Below are 25315 nucleotides of genomic sequence, written 5' to 3'. Positions count from 1 at the left end.
GTTAGGCTTACGAAAGCTGTCGAATTCTTTATCTAGCAGCTGTAAGCATGCTGTATCTTCAAAGGTACCTTTCGGTTGTGGCCTTTGGGGCAACTAGTTGGGGTAACTTGTGGATGTGTATGGAATACTGTGACCTTCGTTCTTATTACTGCCCACTCCAACATCGCAAGGGGGCTCGATGTAACAGAACTGAGCTTTTTTGAATTTCGTGCTTTGATAGCTAGTCCCCACGGCCCTGTGCCCTCTGAAGAGAGTAAAGCCTCTTTGGATAAAGCCAAGTGCATGTTTGGATGAAGCCAAATGCGTAACCACGAAAGGCAGTTCAGAAGTAACGAGGCCTTTTGCTTTCTTCTTGCCCCAGAACATCCTCACCCCGACTCAGTCCTGTGCTCCGCTCCAGCCAACTCTTCCCATTTTTTTCTTCCCTTTTTATCCTGGTCCCAAGAACCCGAACTAGAACAGCCCATCATTCTTTTGCATGCCCTGGGGTCACTGTGCCTCTTTTCTGTACTCACTCCCTGTCCGTCTCCTTGCCCAGTGGACTGTCTCACTTCAGAGTGACAGTTTGACCCCCACTCTCAGCTGAAGATATTTTGCCTTTTTCTTTTCTTTTTTTTTTTTTTAAAGAAGTAGCGCTGTCCTGGGATTGTTGTTTTATTAGGGGTTTTCTCATTCACAATTGTTAATGTTGTTCCGTGAGCCAAGAAGACAGCCAAGTCAAAGGCCCTATTGACACGTCTTAAAATCATGACTATTTAGTTCCAAGGAACAAACACTCAAAGGTAACCAGCATTTCAGGGCTACCATTTAAACAAGCCAGGTCTTCCGAGGAAGGTGTTAGTAATCCAGGTAACAATCTCAGTTTCCTGCTTATTTATGTTTCTAGAGGAAGCACTCTTCATTGCACATGTCCCGTAAACTCTATTAATTCTCTACATTTAATGACCCTTGGGTTTCCTCATGGGACATCAAGTTAGAGCCTGTGAATAAGAAACCAATGTATCCAAGTGGCTTGTACACAGTGGACTCGTAATACATGAGTGAGTGGATCCTTTTCTGTTTCTCTAGTTTTAGTCTTTAACCTGGGGACTTAAATGTTTTTACTTTCTTCCTATCCAGGGAAATGTAAATTTATTCTTTCAAAGGAGGAAAATGATAAAACATATTATTATTTTGGGGGACCTAGTTTTTTGTCACTTTTCTCTAGGAAATTTGGTCTCTCGATAAGGAAGTCCACGTGTGGGACGCTTACTCAGGCCTGGAAGGCACAGTGAAGGACACGATGACCTCCCTGAGGGCCATTGCGGAGTTACAGAGCCCTGCCCTCAGAGACAGGCATTGGCACCAGCTGATGAAGGCCACTGGGGTCAGTTTCCTGAGTCTCACTAATTGAATATTTTTGTGACTGAAGTGTGATTCCTCGGTTTACATCATTCAACTGGGAAGAAGTGGGATTTGGGAAAAGGTTTTTGGTCAGATGCAAGAGGTCCAGCTCTTTCAGATTGTGACCAAGGGATAGACCTGCAGATATTCTAGTTTTAGCCCCTGCTATGGACTAAATGTTTCCCCCTCCAACGCCGCCAATTCATATGTTGAAGGCTGAGTTCCTAATGTGGTGGTGTTTGGAGATGGGACCTTTGGGAGATAGTTTGGTCATGAGGGTAGAATTCTCATGTATGGGGTCAGTGCCCTTGTAAGGGGATGAAGACCCCAGAGCTTTCTACTGTCTACCATATGAAAATAAAACAGGAAGACAGACATCTGTTAACCAAGAACAGAGCCTTCACCGACAACCCAACCAGGCTGGCACCCTGATCTTGGACTTCCAGCCTCTAGAACTGTGAGAAATAAATGTTTGTTGTTTAAGCCTCCCAGTCTATGGTGTTCTGTTAGAGCAGACAGAAGTGACTAAGACACCCCCTGCCCCCGCCAACCTTTTATCTCTTACTGGCCTATATGACCTGAAATAAGACACTTAACTATTCTGTTTTGAGTTTTTTATTTATAAAGTGAGAGTGATGCTATCTACTCTCATAATCAGAGGGATCTTGTAAGGATCAGGTAAGATAATGTGAAGGCATTTTATAGAGCATGACATGGCTGCAAAGAATCTTATATTTTGTGGAGAGGATCAGAGAGTATTAGAAGTGAATTTAGGGGGAGAGACAATTCAGAAATAGTGATTTTTTTCTCCCCACAATTCATTTAATAATGACATCCCTCTTTGATGGTCTTTTGATGGTTTTTTTTTCTAATTTTTTTTAAAGATGCATTTTTTTTGATTTTTTTTCTGATGTAGACCATTTTTAAAGTCTTTATTGAATTTGTTAAAGTATTGCTTCTGTTTTATGTTTTGATTTTTTGGCTGCAAGGCATGTGGGATCTTAGTTCCCCGACCAGGCATCGAACCTGCACCCCTGCATTGGAAGGTGAAGTCTTAACCACTGGACCACCAGAGAAATCCCAAATGGTTTTTTTATTTTATTGCAAAATATAGAATTATTTCTCATGTGTCTGTGCCATTTGAGGTTATATTTTCTTGCCTCTCTACATCTATTTAGGAGCAAATATACCAAACTTACACTTTATTTTTCAGGGAAGGTGACCTTCATGAGTTTACAATGCATAAAATGCAGCCTGATGTGCGTGTTTTCTGCTAGGCACACATCATGAAGAAGGGCTGTCATGATTTGAAGACAAAGTTTGCAGGGTGGGGAAACTGAGGAAAGGGGCAGCCTGGTGAAGTGGGGGTGGCCTAAGCTTTATTGGTCCAACTCTAACACCTAGTATCTCTTAGATCTTGGGCCAGTTACTTGCTCTCTGTACCTCAGTTGCCCCTTCTATGAAATACAAGTAATGCTATAATGCTGCCATGCAGACTTGGTGAGATGAGATTATATATAGACCCTAGCACACAGCAAGTCCTCAATACATGGTCCCTGAAGTTCTTATTATAATACTTTCCATAGAGTCTTTTAGGCATTGCATATTTAGGCTTTATAGTTGATTAATTTATTCTTTCAGAAAATCTTTATTGAGTCTCCCAACATGGAAGGTATACTTGTGTCCCACTCCCCGCCCCCTTCTCACATTAGCCCCAGTGAGCTTTCTTCTCACCACAGTGTCTTGCCTGTGTCATGCCCTTCTGCAAGCTAGGAAAAGGTAGTTCTCTGGCAATTTAGAAAAAGGCATCTTCCTCCAGGCTGATCTGGGGCATCAGAACAGTGACTAGATCCAACCTCCAGTTGTCACCTGGGCAGGGGGTCCATATTCACTGCACAAACTATGCAGCTAATCAGGGGGGCCTTGTTATGCATCCCTGCTCACTCCTTCTCTAAGACAGACCTGACTCCCATCAGCTCTGGAGTGAGGTCAAAAGTGATGCAGAGATAGGGTGACCAACTCATCTGGTTTGCTCAGGACTTCCCAGGTTTTAGCCCAGGAAACCCCCCAGTCCTGGGCAAACAGGGAGGTTTAGTCGTCCTGTGCAGAGCCGTGCATGGTGACGAGCAACATGACTGATTGAGGAGAGCCAGAGAGGACTGCACCTTCCGAGAAGCAGGGACTGGATATTCTTAGCAGGGCAGGAAAGGAAATGGCTTCCTTGCAACTGTGTGGTGGGATCAGCTATTCATTTGTGAGGGACATGGGTGAGTCTGGGCACTTAGGAAGAGCTGAGAGCTTCTTAGCAAATATGGAGGTGGGGAAAGTGGGGAGTCAATAAGGTGATGAGGAAATGTGAGTGACTTTTTCACATGGTAAATATCAATAATGACAGTATAAGAATAATTATTTTTTGCCAAGGAACTAAGATTAAGTCAATGATGAAACTAGGTTAAAGCACGGAAGCAACTGGGAATTATGTTCAGTGAATAGAGTACCTAAGGAAGAGAAGACAAATGAGCTATTACCTGATTCCTGGGATTTCAACCAAATTATAATAAATGAACAATGTGATTCTCTTTAAAAATGGGTTTTGTGGGCAAAGGAGGTAAGAAATGAGCTGACAGGGGAGGGTTATGAAACTAAAGAAAGTACTGTAGTATGAACGCGGCCTAAACCTCAGCCCTCGCTTCGATGGGTGATGCCTCAGTGACTGTGAGTAAAAAAGCAACGTCTTTGGCTGTCTGCACATTTCAGAACTCGAAATGTACTCAGCAGCTGACTTAAGTATATTTAGCTGTGTTTCATTCCTCTGGCCATTAGGTAGAAGGAACCATTAATATATGTGGAATATAAATTCTGCCTTTTCTTGTTCCTAATCAGGTCAAGTTTTCTATAAACGAAGCCACAACTTTGGCAGATTTGTTAGCCTTGCGATTACACCAAATGGAAGAGGATGTCCGAAGCATCGTGGACAAAGCAGTGAAAGAGCTGGGGACTGAGAAGGTGTTGTCCTTGGGCTGTTTCTTTTTACCCTGAGCTAATTCTGTGCACTGGCATGTAAGCAGACTCAGGGAGAAGTCCTCCTGCCATAGCTGTGTGGAGACATGTTTCCCTGGGCAGGAAACAGCTGCCTGCTAGGCCACAGTAAATTTGTAAAACGAGAGAGTTGACCCAGTTGATGATGACGATTATAGCAGAAAACATTTATATATCGTTTACTTGGTAGCAAACACTGCTCTCAGTACTTTATATTAACTCATTTAATTCTCTGAGGATTATCTCTATTGTACAGATGAGGAAACTGAGGTATAGAGAAGTAATTAACTTACCCAGGTTCAACAAGGGACCTGGGATTCACATTCTGGCACACAGAGCACTATCCAAAAAGTAAATAATATCTATCAGACCTTTTTTTTTTTTTTTTTTACAACTTTACTGGAGTATAATTGCTTTACAATGGTGCATTACTTTCTGCTTTATAACAAAGTGAATCAGTTATACATATACATATGTTCCCATATCTCTTCCCTCTTGCATCTCCCTCCCTCCCACCCTCCCTATTCCACCCATCTAGGTGGTCACAAAGCACAGAGCTGATGTCCCTGTGCTATGCGGCTGCTTCCCACTAGCTAGCTATTTTACGTTTGGTAGTGTATATATGTCCATGACACTCTCTCACTTTGTCACAGCTTATCCTTCCCGCTCCCCATATCCTCAAGTCCATTCTCTAGTAGGTCTCTGTCTTTATTCCCGTCTTACCCCTAGGTTCTTCATGACATTTTTTTTTCTTATATTCCATATATATGTGTTAGCATATGGTATTTGTCTTTCTCCTTCTGACTTACTTCACTCTGTATGACAGACTCTAGGTCCATCCACCTCACTACAAATAACTCAATTTCGTTTCTTTTTATGGCTGAGTAATATTCCATTGTATATATGTGCTACATCTTCTTTATCTATCCATCTGTTGATGGACACTTAGGTTGTTTCCATCTCCTGGCTATTGTAAATAGTGCTGCAATGAACATTGTGGTACATATCTCTTTCTGAATTATGATTTTCTTAGGGTATATGCACAGCAGTAGGATTGCTGGGTCGTATGGTAGTTCTATTTTCAGTTTTTTAAGGAACCTCCATACTGTTCTCCATAGTGGCTGTATAAGTTTACATTCCCACCAGCAGTGCAGGAGTGTTCCCTTTTCTCCACACCCTCTCCAGCATTTATTGTTTGTAGATTTTTGATGATGGCCATTCTGACTGGTGTGAGATGATACCTCATTGTGGTTTTGATTTGCACTTCTCTAATGATTAATGATGTTGAGCATCCTTTCATGTGTTTGTTGGCAGTCTGTATATCTTCTTTGGAGAAATGTCTGTTTACGTCTTCCACCCATTTTTGGATTAGGTTGTTTGCTTTTTTGATACTGAGCTAGATGAGCTGCTTGTATATTTAGGAGATTAATCCTCTGTCAGTTGCTTAATTTGTAAATACTTTCTTCCATTCTGAGGGTTGTCTTTTCATCTTGTTTATAGTTTCCTTTGCTATGCAAAAGCTTTTAAGTTTCATTAGGTCCCATTTGTTTATTTTTGTTTTTATTTCCATTTCTCTAGGAGGTGGGTCCAAAAGGATCTTGCTGTGATGTATGTCATAGAGTGTTCTGCCTATGTTTTCCTCTGAGAGTTTGATAGTGTCTAGCCTTACATTTAGGTCTTTAATCCATTTTGAGCTTTTTTTTGTATATGGTGTTAGGGAGTGTTCTAATCTCATACCTTTACATGTACCTGTCCAGTTTTCCCAGCACCACTTATTGAAGAGGCTGTCCTTTCTCCACTGTACATTCCTGCCTCCTTTATCAAAGATAAGGTGACCATATGTGCGTGGGTTTATCTCTGGGCTTTCTATCCTGTTCCATTGATCTATATCTCTGTTTTTGTGCCAGTACCATACTGTCTTGATTACTGTAGCTTTGTAGTGTAGTCTGAAGTCAGGGAGCCTGATTCCTCCAGCTCCATTTTTCGTTCTCAAGATAGCTTTGGCTATTCGGGGTCTTTAGTGTTTCCATACGAATTGTGAAATTTTTTGTTCTAGTTCTGTGAAAAATGCCAGTGGTAGTTTGATAGGGATTGCATTGAATCTGTAGATTGCTTTGGGTAGTAGAGTCATTTTCACAATGTTGATTCTTCCAATCCAAGAACATGGTATATCTCTCCATCTATTTGTATCATCTTTAATTTCTTTCATCAGTGTCTTATAATTTTCTGCATACAGGTCTTTTGTCTCCTTAGGTAGGTTTATTCCTAGATATTTTATTCTTTTGTTGCAATGGTAAGTGGGAGTGTTTTCTTGATTTCACTTTCAGCTTTTTCATCATTAGTGTATAGGAATGCCAGAGATTTCTGTGCATTAATTTTGTATCCTGCTACTTTACCAAATTCATTGATTAGCTCTAGTAGTTTTCTGGTAGCATCTTTAGGATTCTCTGTGTATAGTATCATGTCATCTACAAACAGTGACAGCTTTACTTCTTCTTTTCCGATTTGGATTCCTTTTATTTCCTTTTCTTCTCTGATTGCTCTGGCTAAAACTTCCAAAACTATGTTGAATAAGAGTGGTGAGAGTGGGCAACCTTGTCTTGTTCCTGCTCTTAGTGGAAATGGTTTTACTTTTTCACCACTGAGGACGATGTTGGCTGTGGGTTTGTCATATATGGCCTTTATTATGTTGAGGAAAGTTCCCTCTGTGCCTACTTTCTGCAGGGTTTTTTATCATAAATGGGTGTTGAATTTTGTCAAAAGCTTTCTCTGCATCTATTGAGATGACCATATGGTTTTTCTCCTTCAATTTGTTAATATGGTGTATCATGTTGATTGATTTGCATATATTGAAGAATCCTTGCTTTCCTGGAATAAACCCTACTTGATCATGGTGTATGATCCTTTTAATGTGCTGTTGGATTCTGTTTGCTAGTATTTTGTTGATGATTTTTGCATCTGTGTTCATCAGTGATATTGGCCTGTAGTTTTCTTTCTTTGTGACATCCTTGTCTGGTTTTGGTATCAGGGTGATGGTGGCCTCATAGAATGAGTTTGGGAGTGTTCCTCCCTCTGCTATATTTTGGAAGAGTTTGAGAAGGATAGTTGTTAGCTCTTCTCTAAATGTTTGATAGAATTCGCCTGTGAAGCCATCTGGTCCTTGGATTTTGTTTGTTGGAAGATTTTTAATCACAGTTTCAATTTCAGTGCTTGTGATTGGTCTGTTCATATTTTCTATTTCTTCCTGATTTAGTCTCGGCAGGTTGTGCATTTCTAAGAATTTGTCCATTTCTTCCAGGTTGTCCATTTTATTGGCGTAGGGTTGCTTGTAGTAATCTCTCATGATCTTTTGTATTTCTGCAGTGTCAGTTGTTACTTCTCCTTTTTCATTTCTAATTCTATTGATTTGAGTCTTCTCCCTTTTTTTCTTGATGAGTCTGGCTAAGGTTTATCTATTTTGTTTATCTTCTCAAAGAACCAGCTTTTAGTTTTATTGATCTTTGCTATTGTTTCCTTCATTTCTTTTTCATTTATTTCTGATCTGATCTTTATGATTTCTTTCCTTCTGCTAACTTTGGGGTTTTCTTTTCTTTTTTCTCTAATTGCTTTAAGTGCAAGGTTAGGTTGTTTATTCGAGTTGTTTCCTGTTTCTTAAGGTAGGATTGTATTGCTATAAACTTCCCTCTTAGAACTGCTTTTGCTGCATCCCATAGGTTTTGGGTCATCGTGTCTCCATTGTCATTTGTTTCTAGGTATTTTTTGATTTCCTCTTTGATTTCTTCAGTGATCACTTCATTATTATGTAGTGTATTGTTTAGCCTCTGTATGTTTATATTTTTTACAGATCTTTTCCTGTAATTGATATCTAGTCTCATAGCGTTGTGGTCAGAAAAGATACTTGCTATGATTTCAATTTTCTTAAATTTACCGAGGCTTGATTTGTGACCCAAGATATGATCTGTCCTGGAGAATGTTCCGTGAGCACTTGAGAAAAATACGTATTCTTCTGTTTTTGGATAGAATGTCCTATAAATATCAATTAAGTCCATCTTGTTTAATGTATCATTTAAAGCTTGTGTTTCCTTATTTATTTTCATTTTGGATGATCTGTCCGTGGGTGAAAGTGTGGTGTTAAAGTCCCCACTATGAATGTGTTACTGTCGATTTCCCCTTTTATGGCTGTTAGTATTGCCTTATGTATTGAGGTGCTCCTATGTTGGGTGCATAAATATTTACCATTCTTATCTCTTCTTCTTGGATCAATCCCTTGATCATTATGTAGTGTCCTTCTTTGTCTCTTCTGATAGTCTTTATTTTAAAGTCTATTTTGTTCGATATGAGAAATGCTACTCCAGCTTTCTTTTGGTTTCCATTTGCATGGAGTATCATTTTCTATCCCCTTACTTTCAGTCTATATGTGTCTCTAGGTCTGAAGTGGGTCTCTTGTAGACAGCATAAATATGGGTCTTGTTTTTGTATCAGTTCAGCCAGTCTGTGTCTTTTGGTGGGAGCATTTAAGCCATTTACATTTAAGGTAATTATCGATATGTATGTTCCTATTCCCATTTTCTTAATTGTTTGGCGTTTGTTATTGTAGGTCTTTTCCTTCTATTGTGTTTCTTGCCTAGAGAAGTTCCTTTAGCATTTGTTGTAAAGCTCATTTGGTGGTGCTGAACTCTCTCAGCTTTTCCTTGTCTGTAAAGGTTTTAATTTCTCCCATCAAATCTGAATGAGATCCTTGTTGGGTAGAGTAATCTTGGTTCTAGGTTTTTCTCCTTCATCCCTTTAAATATGTCCTGCCAGTCGCTTCTGGCTTGCAGAGTTTCTGCTGAAAGATCAGCTGTTAACGTTATGGGGATTTCCTTGTGTGTTATTTTTCCCTTGCTGCTTTTAATATGTTTTCCTTGTATTTAATTTTTGACAGTTTGATTAATATGTGTCTTGGCGTGTTTCTCCTTGGATTTATCCTGTATGGGACTCTCTGTGCGTCCTGGATTTGATTAACTATTTCCTTTCCCATATTAGGGAAGTTTTCAACTATAATCTCTTCAAATGTTTTCTCAGTCCCTTTCTTTTTCTCTTCTTCTTCTGGAACCCCTATAATTTGAATGTTGGTGCGTTTAATGTCGTCCCAGAGGTCTCTGAGACTGTCCTCAGTTCTTTTCATTCTTTTTCCTTTATTCTGCTCTGCAGTAGTTATTTCCACTATTTTATCTTCCAGGTCACTTATCCGTTCTTGTGCCTCAGTTATTCTATTGATCCCATCTAGAGTATTTTTAATTTCATTTATTGTGTTGTTCATTGTTGCTTGTTTCATCTTTAGTTCTTCTAGGTCCTTTTAAAATGTTTCTTGCATTTTGTCTATTCTATTTCCACGATTTTGTATCGTCTTTACTATCACTATTCTGAATTCTTTTTCAGGTAGACTGCCTATTTCCTCTTCATTTGTTAGGTCTGGTGGGTTTTTATCTTGCTCCTTCATCTGCTGTGTGTTTTTCTGTCTTCTCATTTTGCTTATCTTACTGTGTTTGGGTTCTCCTTTTTGCAGGCTGCAGGTTTGTAGTTCCCGTTGTCTTTGGTGTCTGTCCCCAGTGGCTGAAGTTGGTTCAGTGGGTTGTGTAGACTTCCTGGTGGAGGGGACTAGTGCCTGTGTTGTGGTGGATGAGGCTGGATCTTTTCTTTCTGGTGGACAGGTCCACGTCTGGTGGTGTGTTTTGGGTGTCTGTGGACTTATTATGATTTTAGGCAGCCTCTCTGCTAATGGGTGGGGTTGTGTTCCTGTCTTGCCAGTTGTTTGGCATAGGGTATCCAGCACTGTAGCTTGCTGGTCGTTGAGTGAAGCTGGGTGTTGGTGTTGAGATGGAGATCTCTGGGAGATTTTCGCCATTTGATATTATGTGGAGCTGGGAGGTCTCTTGTGGACCAGTGTCCTGAACTTGGCTCTCCCACCTTAGAGGCACAGCAGTGACTTCTGGCTGGAGTACCAAGAGCCTGTCATCCCCACGGATCAGAATAAAAGGGAGAAAAAGCAGAAAGAAGGAGAATAAAATAAAATAAAGTAAGATAAAATAAAATAAAGTTATTAAAATAAAAAATAATTATTAAGAAAAAAAAATTTTTAAGTAAAAAACAAAAACGGACAGATAGAACCCTAGGACAAATGGTGATAGCAAAGCTATACAGACAAAATCTGACACAGAAGCATACACATACACACTCACAAAAAGAGGAAAAGGGGAAAAAATAATAAATCTTGCTCTCAAAGTCCACCTCCTCAATTTGGGATGTTGTTGTCTATTCTGGTATTCCACAGATGCAGGTACATCAAGTGGATTGTGGAGATTTAATCCTCTGCTTCTGAGGCTGCTGGGAGAGCTTTCCCTTTCTCTTCTTTGTTCTCACAGCTCCTGGGGTTCAGCTTTGGATTTGGCCCCGCCTCTGCGTGTAGGTCGCCGGAGGGCGTCTGTTCTTCGCTCAGACAGGACGGGGTTAAAGGAGCAGCTGACTCGGTGCTCTGGCTCACTCAGGCCGGGGGGAGGGAGGGGCGCGGAGTGCGGGGCGAGGCTGGGGCAGCAGAGGCCGGCAGGATGTTGCACCAGCCTGAGGCGTGCCGTGCGTTCTCCCGGGGGAGTTATCCCTGGATCTCGGGACCCTGGCAGGGGCGGGCTGGACAGACTCCCCGGAAGGGAGGTGTGGATAGTGACCTGTGCTCGCACACAGGCTATTTGGTGGCGGCAGCAGCAGCCTTAGCGTCTCCTGCCCGTCTGTGGGGTCCGCGCTGTTAGCCGCGGCTCGCGCCCGTCTCTGGAGCTCCTTTAAGCAGTGCTCTTAATCCCCTCTCCTAGCGCACCAGGAAACAAAGAGGGAAGAAAAAGCCTCTTGCCTCTGACTGAAGCCGGAGCCTCAGCTCCCAGCCCCGCCCACCCTGGCGGGTGAGCAGACAAGCCTCTTGGGCTGGTGAGTGCCAGTAGGCACCGATCCTCTGTGCGGGAATCTCTCCGCTTTGCCCTCCGCACCCCTGTTGCTGTGCTCTCCTCCGTGGCTCCGAAGCTTCCCCCCTCCGCCACCCGCAGTCACCGCCCACGAAGGGGCTTCCTAGTGTGTGGACACCTTCCGTCCTTCACAGCTCCCTCCCACTGGTGCAGGTCCCGTCCCTATTCTTTTGTCTCTGTTTATTCTTTTTTCTTTTGCCCTACCCAGGTACGTGGGGGAGTTTCTTTCCTTTTGGGAGGTCTGAGGTCTTCTGCCAGCGTTCAGTAGGTGTTCTGTAGGAGCTGTTCCACGTGTAGATGTATTTCTGGTGTATTTGTGGGGAGGAAGGTGATCTCTGCGTCTTACTCTTCCGCCATCTTCCCCTTCTCTCGGATTCTGAGTCTTGAGTGTCTATCAGACTTTTAAGATAACCTTTTAAATCCCCTCCTGCTCTGGCATTGTGTTTCAGTGAAGGATATAAAGCTCAGATCCAGTAAAAAAAAAATTGATATTGGTGTGACACTTGTTCCTTTTGTGTGGTGGAATTCATTCTCTAAACCTCATCACCGTGAATTATTTGGAGGAAAAAAATTGAGGCCAGTGATATTTGATGTCCCTCTGTTTTTTTTTTTTTTAAATTGTAAAAACAGTTTTTAAAATTCCAGATGATAGCCTAAGTATCAGTCCTAAATTAAACTTTTGTGCACATAACTAAATACTGTTTACATCTAGGTTGTTACTGAAATCAGCCAGACCTGGGCAACCATGGAGTTCTCTTACGAAGTTCACTCTCGGACAGGCATTCTATTACTGAAGTTTGATGAACAATTGTTTGAAACTCTAGAGCACAACCAAGTAAGATGGATATTTTTATTACAGATTTTTTCATTTTAAATTACAATTTTAGATTTTTCCCAAGTTCCAATACTCAATATTTCTTTCTTCATTCATTGGGCATCTGCTTGTACCAGGCTCCAGGCATAGTACCATTTGGGCTCAAAAAGTATGAACACTTGTTCTCAAGGAACTTGCGCTTGAGTAGGGAGACAGAGACAGGGTTCCAAAGGGTCTTGTAAGGTGGTGGTACTTGTGCTGAACCTTGAAGGATGGGCTGGTATTCAACAAAAAATGGTGATCAGAAAGGAGTGTTATAGCAAAGGGGAGAATGTTAGTGGCATCTTGGAATGCCAGAAAGTACCTGCCATTCAGAGGTAATTTAAAGAGTTTGGTTTCCTTAGAATATAGATTTTCTTGATAGGAATAATAAAAAATAAGGCTGGAGGGACAGTCCAGAGCACAGCCTATGTGGTCTTGAATTCTAAGGTTATGAGTTAGCATCTCTTTGGACATGAGACATAAGAAAGATGAAAGAGACAAACTATTCAGAGGAAATAATAACAGTAGTGTTATTATTATTAGACATGGGGCACTTAGGAAAGAACCTGCTCTGAAGAGATGATGTTCTATTATTTTTGGTGTATTTAAAGTGAGGGACATTGATGTAAAGGTGGAAAGTCTGACCCAGAGCTCAGTGCAGAGGTTCAGTCTAGAACTGTAGTTTGGGAGGTCATTTTTGGTGTCTTGAGAATTGATGAGCTAGATAATGAGACGTAAAGAAGATAATCCAGCTGAGAATAGAGCTTTGGGAAAGGCTGCGTGTAGTGAACAAGAGCAGGAGACATAAAGGAGGCAGAGAGAGAGAGAGTGGGCAGAGAAATCGTAGAAAAAGAAGACTGTATAGTATCATCAGCAATCACAGGATAAGTTTCTCCTACAAAGGAGAGTCGACTGTCATGGAAACAACCTAAGCGTCCATGACATATGAATGGATAAAGAAAATGTGGTGTATATACAGTGGAATATCATCATTCTGCCATAAAAAGAAGGAAATCCTGCCGTTTGTGATGATGTGGGTGGATTTTGAGAGTATTATGCCAAGTGAGGTAGTTCACTCAGAGGAAGCAAGTACTGAATATTCTTGCTTATATGGGGAATCTAAAAAAGCTGACCTTATACAGAGTAAAATGGCGGTTACCAGTTTCTGGGGCTTTGGGGAGGTGTGGAGGTATTGGTCCAATGGTCCAGACCTCTGGGTATAAGATGAATGAGTTCTGGGCATCTAATGTACAGCATGGTGACTGCAGTTAACAATAGTATATTATATGCTTGAAAGTTGTTAAGAGAGTAGATCTTAAATGTTATCAGCACGCGTGCACACACACACACGGCAGTTACATGGGTTGTGGAGGTGTAAATTTACTGTGGTAACCATTTCACAGTATATACATGTATCAGATCATCACATTGTACACTTTACACTTACACAATGCTGTATGTCAATAATATTTCAATAAAGCTGGGAGGGGAAGAATAGTCAAATGTATTAAACACTTAGAGATGGAGGAGGATGAAAAGGAGCTGTTCTCAGTGACTTCCTGGAATTTCAGTGTCAGAGAATGATGGGAAGTGCTCGCTGAACTGCACGACCTTAAAGCAAGGCTTGGTGTTAGGAAGGCTGCCAAGTTTGGTAGTAAACTCAAAGAGGAGGAAAACAGGAGCTTAAGGTCTTAGCAAACTGGAAGGAAGTTTGTTTCGTATTTTCAATATTGAAAAAGAAGACCCATAACCTTAGGATGATTCATAGGCAGAGACCCCAAGAAGAGTGAGAGAGGATGAAAGAATAAAGTTTAATTCCTAAAGCTGCACCCCGGTGCACAATATTTTTTCCTGCCTTCCAAGAGACACGTGGCCTTCTTCTAGAAGACGCATTACATGTAGTTGCTTATATTTGTCTTTTTCCTTTTGGAAAAAACATGTTATTATGTAATATTTAATGCCATTAATTCACTCACTTAGCAAATACTTACTGAATGCCTGTTGCATGTATCGTGTGCTAGGTCCTAGGAATCCAGCAATAAACAGAAGAAGTGTGCTCCCTCTTGATGCTTACAGACTACCAATTTAGATGGTATTTGAAATTCTTTGCCTTTCTTTTAGGTTCAGTTACAGACTCTGCTTCAAAGCAAGTATGTGGAATATTTCATTGAGCAAGTCATAAGCTGGCAAAACAAATTAAACACAGCAGATTCGGTCATCTTTACTTGGATGGAAGTACAGCGCACTTGGTCTCACCTAGAAAGCATCTTTGTTTATTCAGAAGATATTCGAATTCAGCTTGTGAAAGATGCTCAGAGATTCGGCAGAGTAGATGCTGAATTTAAGGTTCGTGGAAGAAAGGCTGTTTTCTATCCTAACAGCTTTGTCCAAACAATATAAAAATCTTGTAAAGAAACATGATTTGGGGTACTGTATTTATGAAAAATATATGTGTGTATTTGAATTTCAGGAGACAAGGTCAGGAAACTTGTCTGTGAAGGGTCAGATAGTCCATAGTTTAGGCTTTGTGGTTGTATGTGGTCTCTGTCACAACTCAGCAGGGCTGCCATTGTCCTGTGAAAGAAAACATAGACACTACATAGACAGATGGGTGTGGCTGTGTACCAGTAAAACTTTATAGACACCAGAAATTGAATTCCGTATTATTTTCATGTGTCACGAAGTATTATGCTTCTTTAGATTTTTTTCAACTAGTTAAAAACGTAAAGAGCATTCTTAGCTTCAGGCCGTACAAAACCAGGCAGCAGGCCACATGTTTCCCAGAGGCCTACACCAACAGTAAGGCCTGGGAGCCAGATTCATCTTCATGAAGTAAGAGACTGAGGAGGGGAAACCAGTAACAAAGTTATACTATCAGTTACTGGTTTGTTTCATAAGAGCCACAGAGAACACATGGAGATGTACATATAATAAATGATTTGAGAGACTTTAAGCAGAGAATAATGGCTTTACTTTTTATCTAGAAATGGGGATGAATTATTGTTGTCTTACTAGCTAAAGCAGAACACCAGAGGAATTCTATTTTATTTAACTTTTAAGGAGGAAAGAGTGGGTAGATTGTTTCATATTCATCTCATTTTCCAATGTGAGTGTATTCTTTAAGATTCTGGTTCTCTGTCTCTCTATTTTTTTGTGCGTTTGGTTTAGAAGAGAGAAATTCTGCCTGGACCCAGAGTGGTGGTAATGTCTATCGAATTTATATTGATAAAAACTATGTGATTACACTTTGTTTTTGATGTTCATCTAAAAGTTTAAAAGCAGAACAGACGTGGTGTTAGAAATCTCATTTATCTTGCTTTCCCGTAGTTTGATTGTTTTTCACTTTTTAATTCCCTAAATGGATGAAAAATTTAGAAAAGTAATTTCTAATATCAATGGCTCCATGTTTTACTTTTGCTCAGGAGTTAATGTTCAGGACAGCTAAAATAAAAAATGTTTTAGAAGCAACAAGCAGACCTAACCTCTTTGAAGAACTTAAAGATTTACAGTACAGGTAAGAATAAAACTACAAAGTGATCAATTTGTTATACTTCTGAGATTTCTTTTGAATATCTAATAGTGTTTAACACCAAGTTATTGTACGAACAACTTCTACTAAATTATAATTTTGCTTATAGTTATCTAGTTGCCTTATACATATTAGGTGGTACATACATTTTGTGAGTTAATGTAAGCAGATCCAAATATATTTCTGTTTTCCAAAAAGGAATATCATTATAGTAAAATTAGAATATCCTATTATCAAGAGAATCAGCATGGTTGTTTAATCAATTCTTTTGTCAAAGTATCCTGCAAATATTTATTAAGCAGCTACTGTATGCTAGGAACTGGGATTGCACTCATTTTAAGTCCTTTATTTTGTATATAGTTTAATTATACTAGAAATTATCCTTAGACAGCATGTTAGTATTTTTGAAATCCTTGTCCTAAAGGGCATTTGTAATTTTTATATAAAATTATACAACAGCTAGTGGTCATAAGAATTTTCTGGCTTTTGATTAAAAATGGGCAGATCAGCCACTAAAAGAAGAGCTTTGTGTGGAATTGTGATCACTTTTCATTGCAAGGCAGAGGAGCCCTCTAGATAAAAATATATATCGCATACAATTATTTCATAATCTGGAAGTTTTTTAGAGAGAAAGTTGGCCATAATTTTAAAAGTGTGGATTTCTGCAGAAGTTAATTATTTCTTAGTCAGTAATCTTTGAGGGTTTTGGGGGCTCTGCCCCTGGGTCATCTCTGCTCTGCTAAGAAAATAATGTGGAAATGATTCTGGATCTTATGACTCTTCTGAAAACAAGAGAGAGTTGAAGGTGCTTGTGTTTTGTAGACATTCAGTGGGAAAAGGAAGACCTTAAACCAATTACGTGTTAAGTAAAGCATTTTGTGCTCGGGGCGAGTGATGCCAAATCTGGTCTTCTCTCCTGCTGATGAGAGGTGTCATTAAAAGAAGGGTAAAAATGAACTTACCTACAAAGCAGAAACAGAAGTAGTTACAGATGTAGAAAACAAACTTATGGTTACCAGGGGGTAAGGGGGAGTGGGACAAATTGGGAGATTGGGACTGACATATACATACTACTATATATATAATAGATAACTAATAAGGATATACTGTATAGCACAGGGAGCTCTACTCAATACTGTGTAATGGCCTATATGGGAAAAGAATCTAAAAAAGAGTTGATATATGTATATGTATAACTGATTCTGTTTTCACTGTACACCTGAAACTAACAACATTGTAAATCAACTATACTCCAATAAAAAAATTTTTTTAAATGTCCACACTTCCCTCCAAAAGACAGACAAGTGATAAGTAACATCAACTTAAGTCTGATCTATATTTAGTCTCAACTAACGATGGGTGTGTGTGTGTTTCTCCTCCCACTTGGCATGACTTGTACACGAGTCATGAACAAGATGATGATGTCAAAGAGAGGGAGGTAGGCTCCGTGTTAAATGGTGAGCTGCTTGTGGTGAATGGACAGATGAGAGGCTCTGGGTTTTGGTGACGTTTTAATAAATGAATGGGCAAGATATGCTTACAATGATTTTTCATTCCTTCCTGCAGGCTTTCTCTTTGTGAAAAAGCTCTTGCTGAGTACCTGGAAACCAAGCGTGTGGCTTTTCCGCGCTTCTATTTCATCTCTTCCGCAGACTTACTTGACATTCTCTCAAAGGGAGCTCAACCTATGGAGGTAAATATTTGTTTTTGAGAGTCTCATATTATCCTGTGTTAGCTAAGGAATGTCACAGTTTCTTTATCATTGTCAAATGCCACCTACCATGTCACATGTACCAGGAGCCGGAAAATATGCAGTAAGAATTCTTAATGCAGCAACAGAGGGATGTTAGAAGCAGTGCTCAAGGAACTGGGAAAGGTAACTGCCTGGTTCTCAACACAAGGAAGGGACAGCAAATGTACAAGGCTTAGGGCCCGGTAAGAAGTTAATGGAAGAAACACTGGCTCCAAACCCCCAGAATTCTGGGACAAGGACTGGAGCTCCATTGCCTGGTTTGCAGCTTTCCTGGGGGAGACTGAGTCACTGGGAACGAGATCATGGCTGGTACCTTCTTACAACAACCTTGACTCCAGAGTAACCTTCATAGTTGAAGCTGGACTAGGCTTCAGTGCTGTCAGAGGTGTATTGGTATATTTTCATCCTCTACCTAACACTCTAATTTTCTCCTATCCATTCAAAAATAATGTAGCACCCATGACAATATGTAAAGCAAATAAAAGCAGCTCTTATCTTTTGTAATCTGAGAGCACAAATCAGAGACCAAGCTTCGTGCAAATCCCAAAGCTCTCCTTCCTCTAAACATTTAGTGGATGTTGCCTTTCATTATATCTGTTCAGTTGTTCACATCCATTTAGATCTTAGAATTGTTACAACTGACATAGGCAGTTACTCCTAGACTTGACCATATATCACAGATTATTTTGACGCCAAAGGTTGTGCTTTATCGTTGTGGATTTGTCTCCATGTTCCTGCTCTAGGTATTTTTCTGCCATTTTCTTTGGAATATGTGTCACCTAACACTACGGTTTCCTGAATTCTACTGTTCTCTGGACACAGTATTTATCTTTTTTTTTTTTTGGTACGTGGGCCTCTCACTGTTGTGGCCTCTCCCGTTGCGGAGCACAGGCTCCGGACGCGCAGGCTCAGCGGCCATGGCTCACGGACCCAGCCGCTCTGCGGCATGTGGGATCTTTCCGGACCGGGACACAGACCCGTGTCCCCTACATTGGCAGGCGGACTCTCAACCACTGCACCACCGGGGAAGCCCCCACAGTATTTATCTTGATTATTTCTCTCTCATTCATCATTTCTCTTTGGAGCTAAATTCAGATGGATGGCTGTTCTTGCCATCCCTGATGCCAACATTTTTTTTTCATTATCCTTCCTAAATTACAGGATGAGGTTTTGCTTTTACATATATATATATATATATATATATATATATAAACTTAAAAGGTGTACCTTTAAAATCATTCTTTTTATTTTCACAGCATCACTTCAGTATTTCAGAGTGTTATTGTTAATACCAGTGCGACTTATCGTGGAAGTCTTCCTGTCTACCTAATTCATAGTGTTGTAATCATAAGTTCTAAACCCCTGAATCTCAGGTACATTTCTCAGTAGTAGTACTAGTAACACTCTTTAATGAATGACTAGGTAATGTAAGACATTAAAAAGATTTTAAATTTTAATGTAGCTGAATATTGAGGTCACCGCATAGAGAATCTCCAAAATGGCTCACAGCCATAATGATGAATACTAACAACAGTGCTGTCTGTGTCATATCAACAAAAGGAGGTGGGGTATTTCTGCTTACGAGCTGAAGGGGTCTGGCTTTGCGGCTCCAGAGTAAATGCGGTACACAGTTCTCCTGACCTGCCAGCTTTGAAATGATTCGATTTTTGAAACATTTGACATTTGAGATACATTATTTTGAATTTTGCTCAAAATGTGATTTCATTGAGATCCTTTTGTTACACGAATTAAACGTTGAACAATTCGATTTCACCTCAAATGCTATCACCCTTTTAGGAAAGGTTTGTCATTAGCGAAAGTGTTTAGCTGCCTCTGAAGTGCAGATACCACCTGGGAGCAACTTGTTGGGGTGAAGGATTGAAAAGGGGCTAAGGATGAGTTGAGTCATCTAGAGCCGCAGTCAGCTTCTTTCCCTGCAGTGGTTCTGCAAAGTCAAGGTGTGATCTCAGCCCTTGGTCACTTGCTGTGGAATAGTTAATGCTTTTAGCAGTTATGCCAAAGGGCCTAGCCTTGCTACACTCTTTCTTTCATCATCAGAATCAGTTTCAGGCCACCAGACACAGCTTTTCCGTCTCTGCCTTTTGTGCTAACATCCTGAATGTGTGCCCTGTACTGTGACGGAGATAACATGGCAACTGCAGCTTGTGGGATAACAATGCAATTGCCCCAGAAAAGATGACCCTTTGTGGGCAGAGGAGTCATGCTGACATCTTGTGAATGACTTGAATTCCTCAGGCCCCCCCTCCTCCACCCGCCACACTCAATTTAACAGTGTTGGTCCAAGTGAGGGTTTCTGCAGTTGATTGTGGAATTTGATCAGCCTGAGTACATCAGCCAGGAAAGTCTGATATTATTACATCCTGTGTTCTATAAGCAGAAATGCCCAATTTAAGATACTTGAGTTGGAATGTCAGAGTGATGAAATCAGTGTGTCTAGAATGCCTTCAGTGGGTTTCAGCTGTTGGTAAGTTTGGTTAAGGTCAAGTTTTAAAGACTTTTCTCCTCCTAGAGTTCACCCTGACCTCCCAGTGGCATAGATTATCTAAAGGACTGAGGGTGTGGCTTTGCTGTGTAACTTCCATGGTCAAAATCTCTGGTGGTTACTTATGGAAATACAAACTTAGAGGTATATTTGCAGGATTAATGGTCATGGCGCAGTAGTTATGAAGTTGCACATGATTCAATATTAAAATTCTGTGCTTTCTCCCCCACCTTAGAAAAACATCCTTTTGTGTTTTTCAATGAAACGAATGTAGTGGTTAAAGTCAGCCTGAGTAACATCAGTTGACCCCATTGTGCCCTTCCAGGTTGTGATACTGTGCCTTGAAATAGCTGATAACTTGGTGTTTTTAGCCACTGGTTCCTTATGACTTGAAAGATCTTTTTGTCCTAGAAGCGTTGGTGCATTTTGTCTTCCTTCATCTCCTATGTGATGATGAGTGAAAGCTTCCCCATGATAGAGGTATACTAAAGAATGACACACTTTCCATGTGATCAGCTGCGTTTGTGTTGTGTGACGGGGGGTAACCATGGGCCACATGTGTGGCTATTGGGCACCTGAAATGTGTCAACTGAGGGGCTGAATTTTTAACTACAATATGTTAGAAAAACTGATCTTTGATTCAGTTATTGGAAAACAAGTTTGAAACAACTAGAACGTGACTCTACTTTCACAACTGTGTATTTTGTGAAACATAAAGACAGATGAAGTATTTCTGATGAAAAATCCAAATTGAGATAAGCTGTGAATGTAAAATATGCAGCTGGTTTCAAAGACTTAAAGATAAGAAGGTAAACTATCTCATTAGTGATTTTTCTATTAATTACATATTGAAGTGACAATACTTTGGATACATTAGGTCAAATAAAAATACATCAGAATTAATTTCACCTGTTTCTTTTTATTTGTTTTAACGTGGCTACTAGAAAGCCACTACTGTGGCAGTTGAGGCCACAATGCATTTTCGAAAATGACAAGATCAGGAATATATATGCTCAGAAATGTTTAATGTTTGCCTCAAAAATATCCTTCAGTGGCATTGGACCGAATCTACATAAGAAGAAATCTGCCAGCTTGTCTTTTGAGAAATCCCCCAAATTGCAGTATGAGGCAGATGGCACTCCACTGATACCCTTAATAGAATGTCAATATTGGCACTTGGACAGGTGCTTGTGAGAAATGGGCTTAATATTAGGTAATAAAAAGAACTTCTGGTCTTCAAGGGGGCAAATATCTAAGATCCCGCATCCCCACAAGCTCAGTATGTTGCTGGATAGTGCTTCCATTTGGTTGTCTCCATGGTAGAGTGAAGGTGCCTCACCACCTGAATCTCAGGAATCAGGGTGATGCAGCTCAGCACTCACTCATAGTGTGTCACCGCCTTCTTGACATGGGTTAGTCCTCCTTAGACAACCAAGAGGGGGAATTCCCTGGCAGTCCAGTGGTTAGGACTCCATGCTTCCACGGCAGCGGGCACAGGTTCGAGGGGGAATCCTGCAAGCTGCACAGTGCAACCCAAAATAAATAAATAAACCAGTAGCTCTTAGACAATCAAGAGGAAAAAGGCTCAAGATGCAAGTGGTTAGTTGGCTGCATGCAAGAGTGAATGACTTTTAGTTGAAATAAAATCAGTCAAAAATCCCTACTTTTTTATAGTGAGTAGAAGGTTGGAGGGCTTGCAGGTACCTACAGTGGAGGGAGGGGGTTGCCCTTGAGTTTAGGTTGGCACTGAGGATGAAATAGGGAAGAGGCAGGAAAAGGAAACTTTTCTGGAGCTAGACATAATAGGCACGTTAGCCATCCATCAGAAGGTAGAATAGTAGGAAAGAACAGAAACCTTGAAATCATGTAGACATGAGTTTAAATCCCGGCTCTGTTGATTTTTTTTTTTTCTTCCTTGTATAGATATTGGAAAGACACAAAAATATTTGGTTCCTTTTTACTTATTATCATAACACTTATTTTGTCATTTTGGGGGTCAAAATGAACACAGCATTAGTATTTTTAGGATCATTAAAGTAACGTATAATTCTTTTTTTTTTTTACATCTTTATTGGAGTATAATTGCTTTACAATGGTGTGTTAGTTTCTGCTTTATAACAAATTGAATCATTTATACATATACATATGTTCCCATATCTCTTCCCTCTTGCGTCTCCCACCCTCCCTATCCCACCCCTCCAGGCGGTCACAGAGCACCAAGCTGATCTCCCTGTGCTATGTGGCTGCTTCCCACTAGCTATCTACCTTATCTGTTGATTATTGACTATGTTACTGCTTTACCTTTCTGAACCTCAGTTTCCTTATATACCAAATGGGGAAAGCAGTAGGTACTATATCTTTGATTTTTGAGCAAGCAGTAAAGCAAACATGTAAAGAACTAAGAAAAATGCTAGCATAGAACATAAAAATGGCCACAAATTCTTCCTCTCCCTTCATCCATGCCATTTCAATGTGAAGCTGCAATTTGCATCAAGGGGTAGAGCTTATTTCTCCATTTGGCTTCCTGTGTGACTTGTTTTGGCCAGTGTATCTTTAGCAAGAGGCTTGAAAAGCATTTGTACACTGCGGCTTGCCCTCTTGCTGCTCTTTGGAAACCTATGGCCACCTCCTCATGAATAAGCCAGGGCTAGCCTGCTGGATGAGGAGAAGCACATGCCCATACCCAAGCCACCAGCTGGACAACCGTCACACACATGGGAGAAGCCACCGATCACCAGCGGACTGCAGAGGTGTGAGGGTGCCCAGCTGGGACCAACTGAAAGAACCCAAAAGCCCCGACACAAAATTGTGAACTCTGAAATTGTTGCTTTTTTAAGCCACTAAATTTTGAGGTGGTTTGTTACACTGCAAAAACTAACTGATGCACGTTATATATTCACATAGACATGTCTAAGTACAGAATGTACAATCATTAATATCAAGGACTTTATGTGCTACTGATGTAATATAAAAGATTTTACCTGAAATTCAAAAAAACCCCAAAATGATAAATATCAAGTACTAATCCATGGAGCTAGTTTTTTTTATTTTCTTTCTTTTTATTTTTGTTTTGTTTTTCTTCTTCCTGAAGATACCTTCGTATTAGCTATGCATTGTTTTGACATTCGTGAGTGTGAGAGAACTGGTGAAAATATCATGAGTTGGTGTGTTTCTGAATCTTCGCTAGGCTGAAATACTCTGCCTAGTAATGTGTTCATTTCCCCCTCTTTTTTCAATTTGTACAGATATTTTGTCAAACTCTGATATGATTTTTCATTAGAAAAATACATACATTCACATGATGAGCTATCAAGATCAAACCTACCAAAAGCCTAAGATTAAAAAGACTCACAGTACTGGGCTTCCCTGGTGGCGCAGTGGTTGAGAGTCTGCCTTCCGATGCAGGGGACACGAGTTCGTGCTCCCGTCCGGGAAGATCCCACATGCCGCGGAGAGGCTGGGCCCGTGAGCCATGGCCACTGAGCCTGTGCGTCCAGAGCCTGTGCTCCGCAACAGGAGAGGCCACAACAGTGAGAGGCCTGTGTGCCACAAAAAAAAAAAAAGACTCACAGTACTAAATAATGGTAAGGATGTGGAGCAATGGGAATGTTCCTATCTAGCCAGTGTGATTGTAGATTGGTACAACCACTCAGGAAACCTGTTTGACAATATCTTCTAAATTTGAATATAATAATACATTATTATCCAGCAGTTTCTCTTCTTAGTGTATACTCAGCAGAAATGTATACATAGGTGAACCAAAATATGTGACAAGAATTTTCATAGCTACATTATCCATAACACCCCCAAACTGGAAATAATCCAAATGTTCCTGAACGGTTGAATGCGTAAATACATCGTGTAATATTCATATAACAGTACCACATAGCAATGAAGAAGAAAACTGGTGCTATACATAATAACATGAATAAACCTCACTAACATGATGTTGAATGATAGAAGGCAGATGCAAGAATACATATTGTATGACTCCCCTTATGTAAAGGTAATATCCATTTTTTAAAATTTATTAGAGTATAGTTGATTTATAATGTGTTAGTTTCAGCTGTGCAGCAAAGTGATTCAGTTATACATATATTCATTCTTTTTCAGGTTTTTTCCCATATAGATTATTACAGAATATTGAGTAGACTTCTCTGTGCTATACAGTGGGTCCTTGTTGGTTACCTATTGTATATATAGTAGTGTCTGTATGTTACTCCCAAGTTCCTGATTTACTCCTCCTCCACAATGTTTCCCCTTTGGTAACCATAGGTATGATTTCAATACCTGTGCGTCTGTTTCTGTTTTGTAAATAAGTTCGTTTTTATCATTTTTTAAAAATTAGATTGCACTTATAGATGTAGAAAACAATTTTATGGTTACCAGGGAGGAAAGGGGAGGAGGGATAAATTGTGAGATTGGGATTGACATATACATACTACTATATATAAAATAGATAACTAATAAGGACCTACTGTATAGTACAGGGAACTCTACTGAATACTCTGTAATGACCTACATGGAAAAGGTGTCTAAAAAAGAGTGGACATATGTATTTGTATAACTGATTCACAGTGCTGTACAGCAGAAAGTAACACAACATTGTAAACCAACTATACTTCAATAAAACTTTTTTAAAAAGAAAAAATTTAGATTCCACATATGAGTGATATCATATGATATTTGTCTTTCTCTGTCTGATTTACTTCAGTTAGTATGATAATCTCTAAGTCCATCTGTGTTGCTGCAAATGACATTATTTTGGTTCTTTTTATATGGCTGAGTACTATTCCATTGTACATCTGTACCACATATTCTTTATTCATTCCTCTGTCGATGGACATTTAGGTTGCTTCCATGTCTTGGCTGTTGTAAATAGAGCTTCAATGAACAATGGGGTGCATGTATTTTTTGAATTATGGTTTTCTCCAGGTATATGCCCAGGAGTGGGATTGCTGGATCATATGGTAGTTCTATTTTTAGTTTTTTAAGGTACTGCCATACTGTTCTCCATAGTGGTTGTACCAATTTACATTCCCACCAACAGTGTAGGAGGGTTCCCTTTTCTCCACACCCTCTCCAGCGTTTCTTGTTTGTAGACTTTTTGATGATGCCCATTCTAACCAGTGTGAGGTGATACCTCATTGTAGTTTTGATTTGCATTTCTGTAATAATTAGTGACGTTGAGCAGTTTTTCATGTGCCTCTTGGCCATCTGTATGTCTTTGGAGAAATGTCTATTTAGGTCATACGCCCAT

At 40.1% G+C, this 25315-nt stretch overlaps 1 protein-coding gene across 1 annotated transcript in view; it reads left to right on the top strand.

The window, feature by feature from the left end:
- The window catches only part of DNAH11 (dynein axonemal heavy chain 11), a 317894-nt gene that overhangs the window by 75384 nt on the left and 217195 nt on the right, over positions 1-25315 (top strand). The window contains exons 23-28 of the mRNA XM_079931174.1: positions 1208-1366; positions 4267-4389; positions 12127-12249; positions 14392-14616; positions 15693-15784; positions 17366-17492. Of these exons, the coding sequence (XP_079787300.1) occupies positions 1208-1366; positions 4267-4389; positions 12127-12249; positions 14392-14616; positions 15693-15784; positions 17366-17492 (849 nt within the window). The remainder of the gene's footprint in view (positions 1-1207; positions 1367-4266; positions 4390-12126; positions 12250-14391; positions 14617-15692; positions 15785-17365; positions 17493-25315) is intronic.

Source organism: Stenella coeruleoalba (genome assembly GCF_951394435.1).
Source record: "Stenella coeruleoalba genome assembly, chromosome: 9".
Classification (NCBI taxonomy): Eukaryota; Metazoa; Chordata; class Mammalia; order Artiodactyla; family Delphinidae; genus Stenella; species Stenella coeruleoalba.
This window is presented reverse-complemented; position numbering and strand designations above follow the sequence as displayed.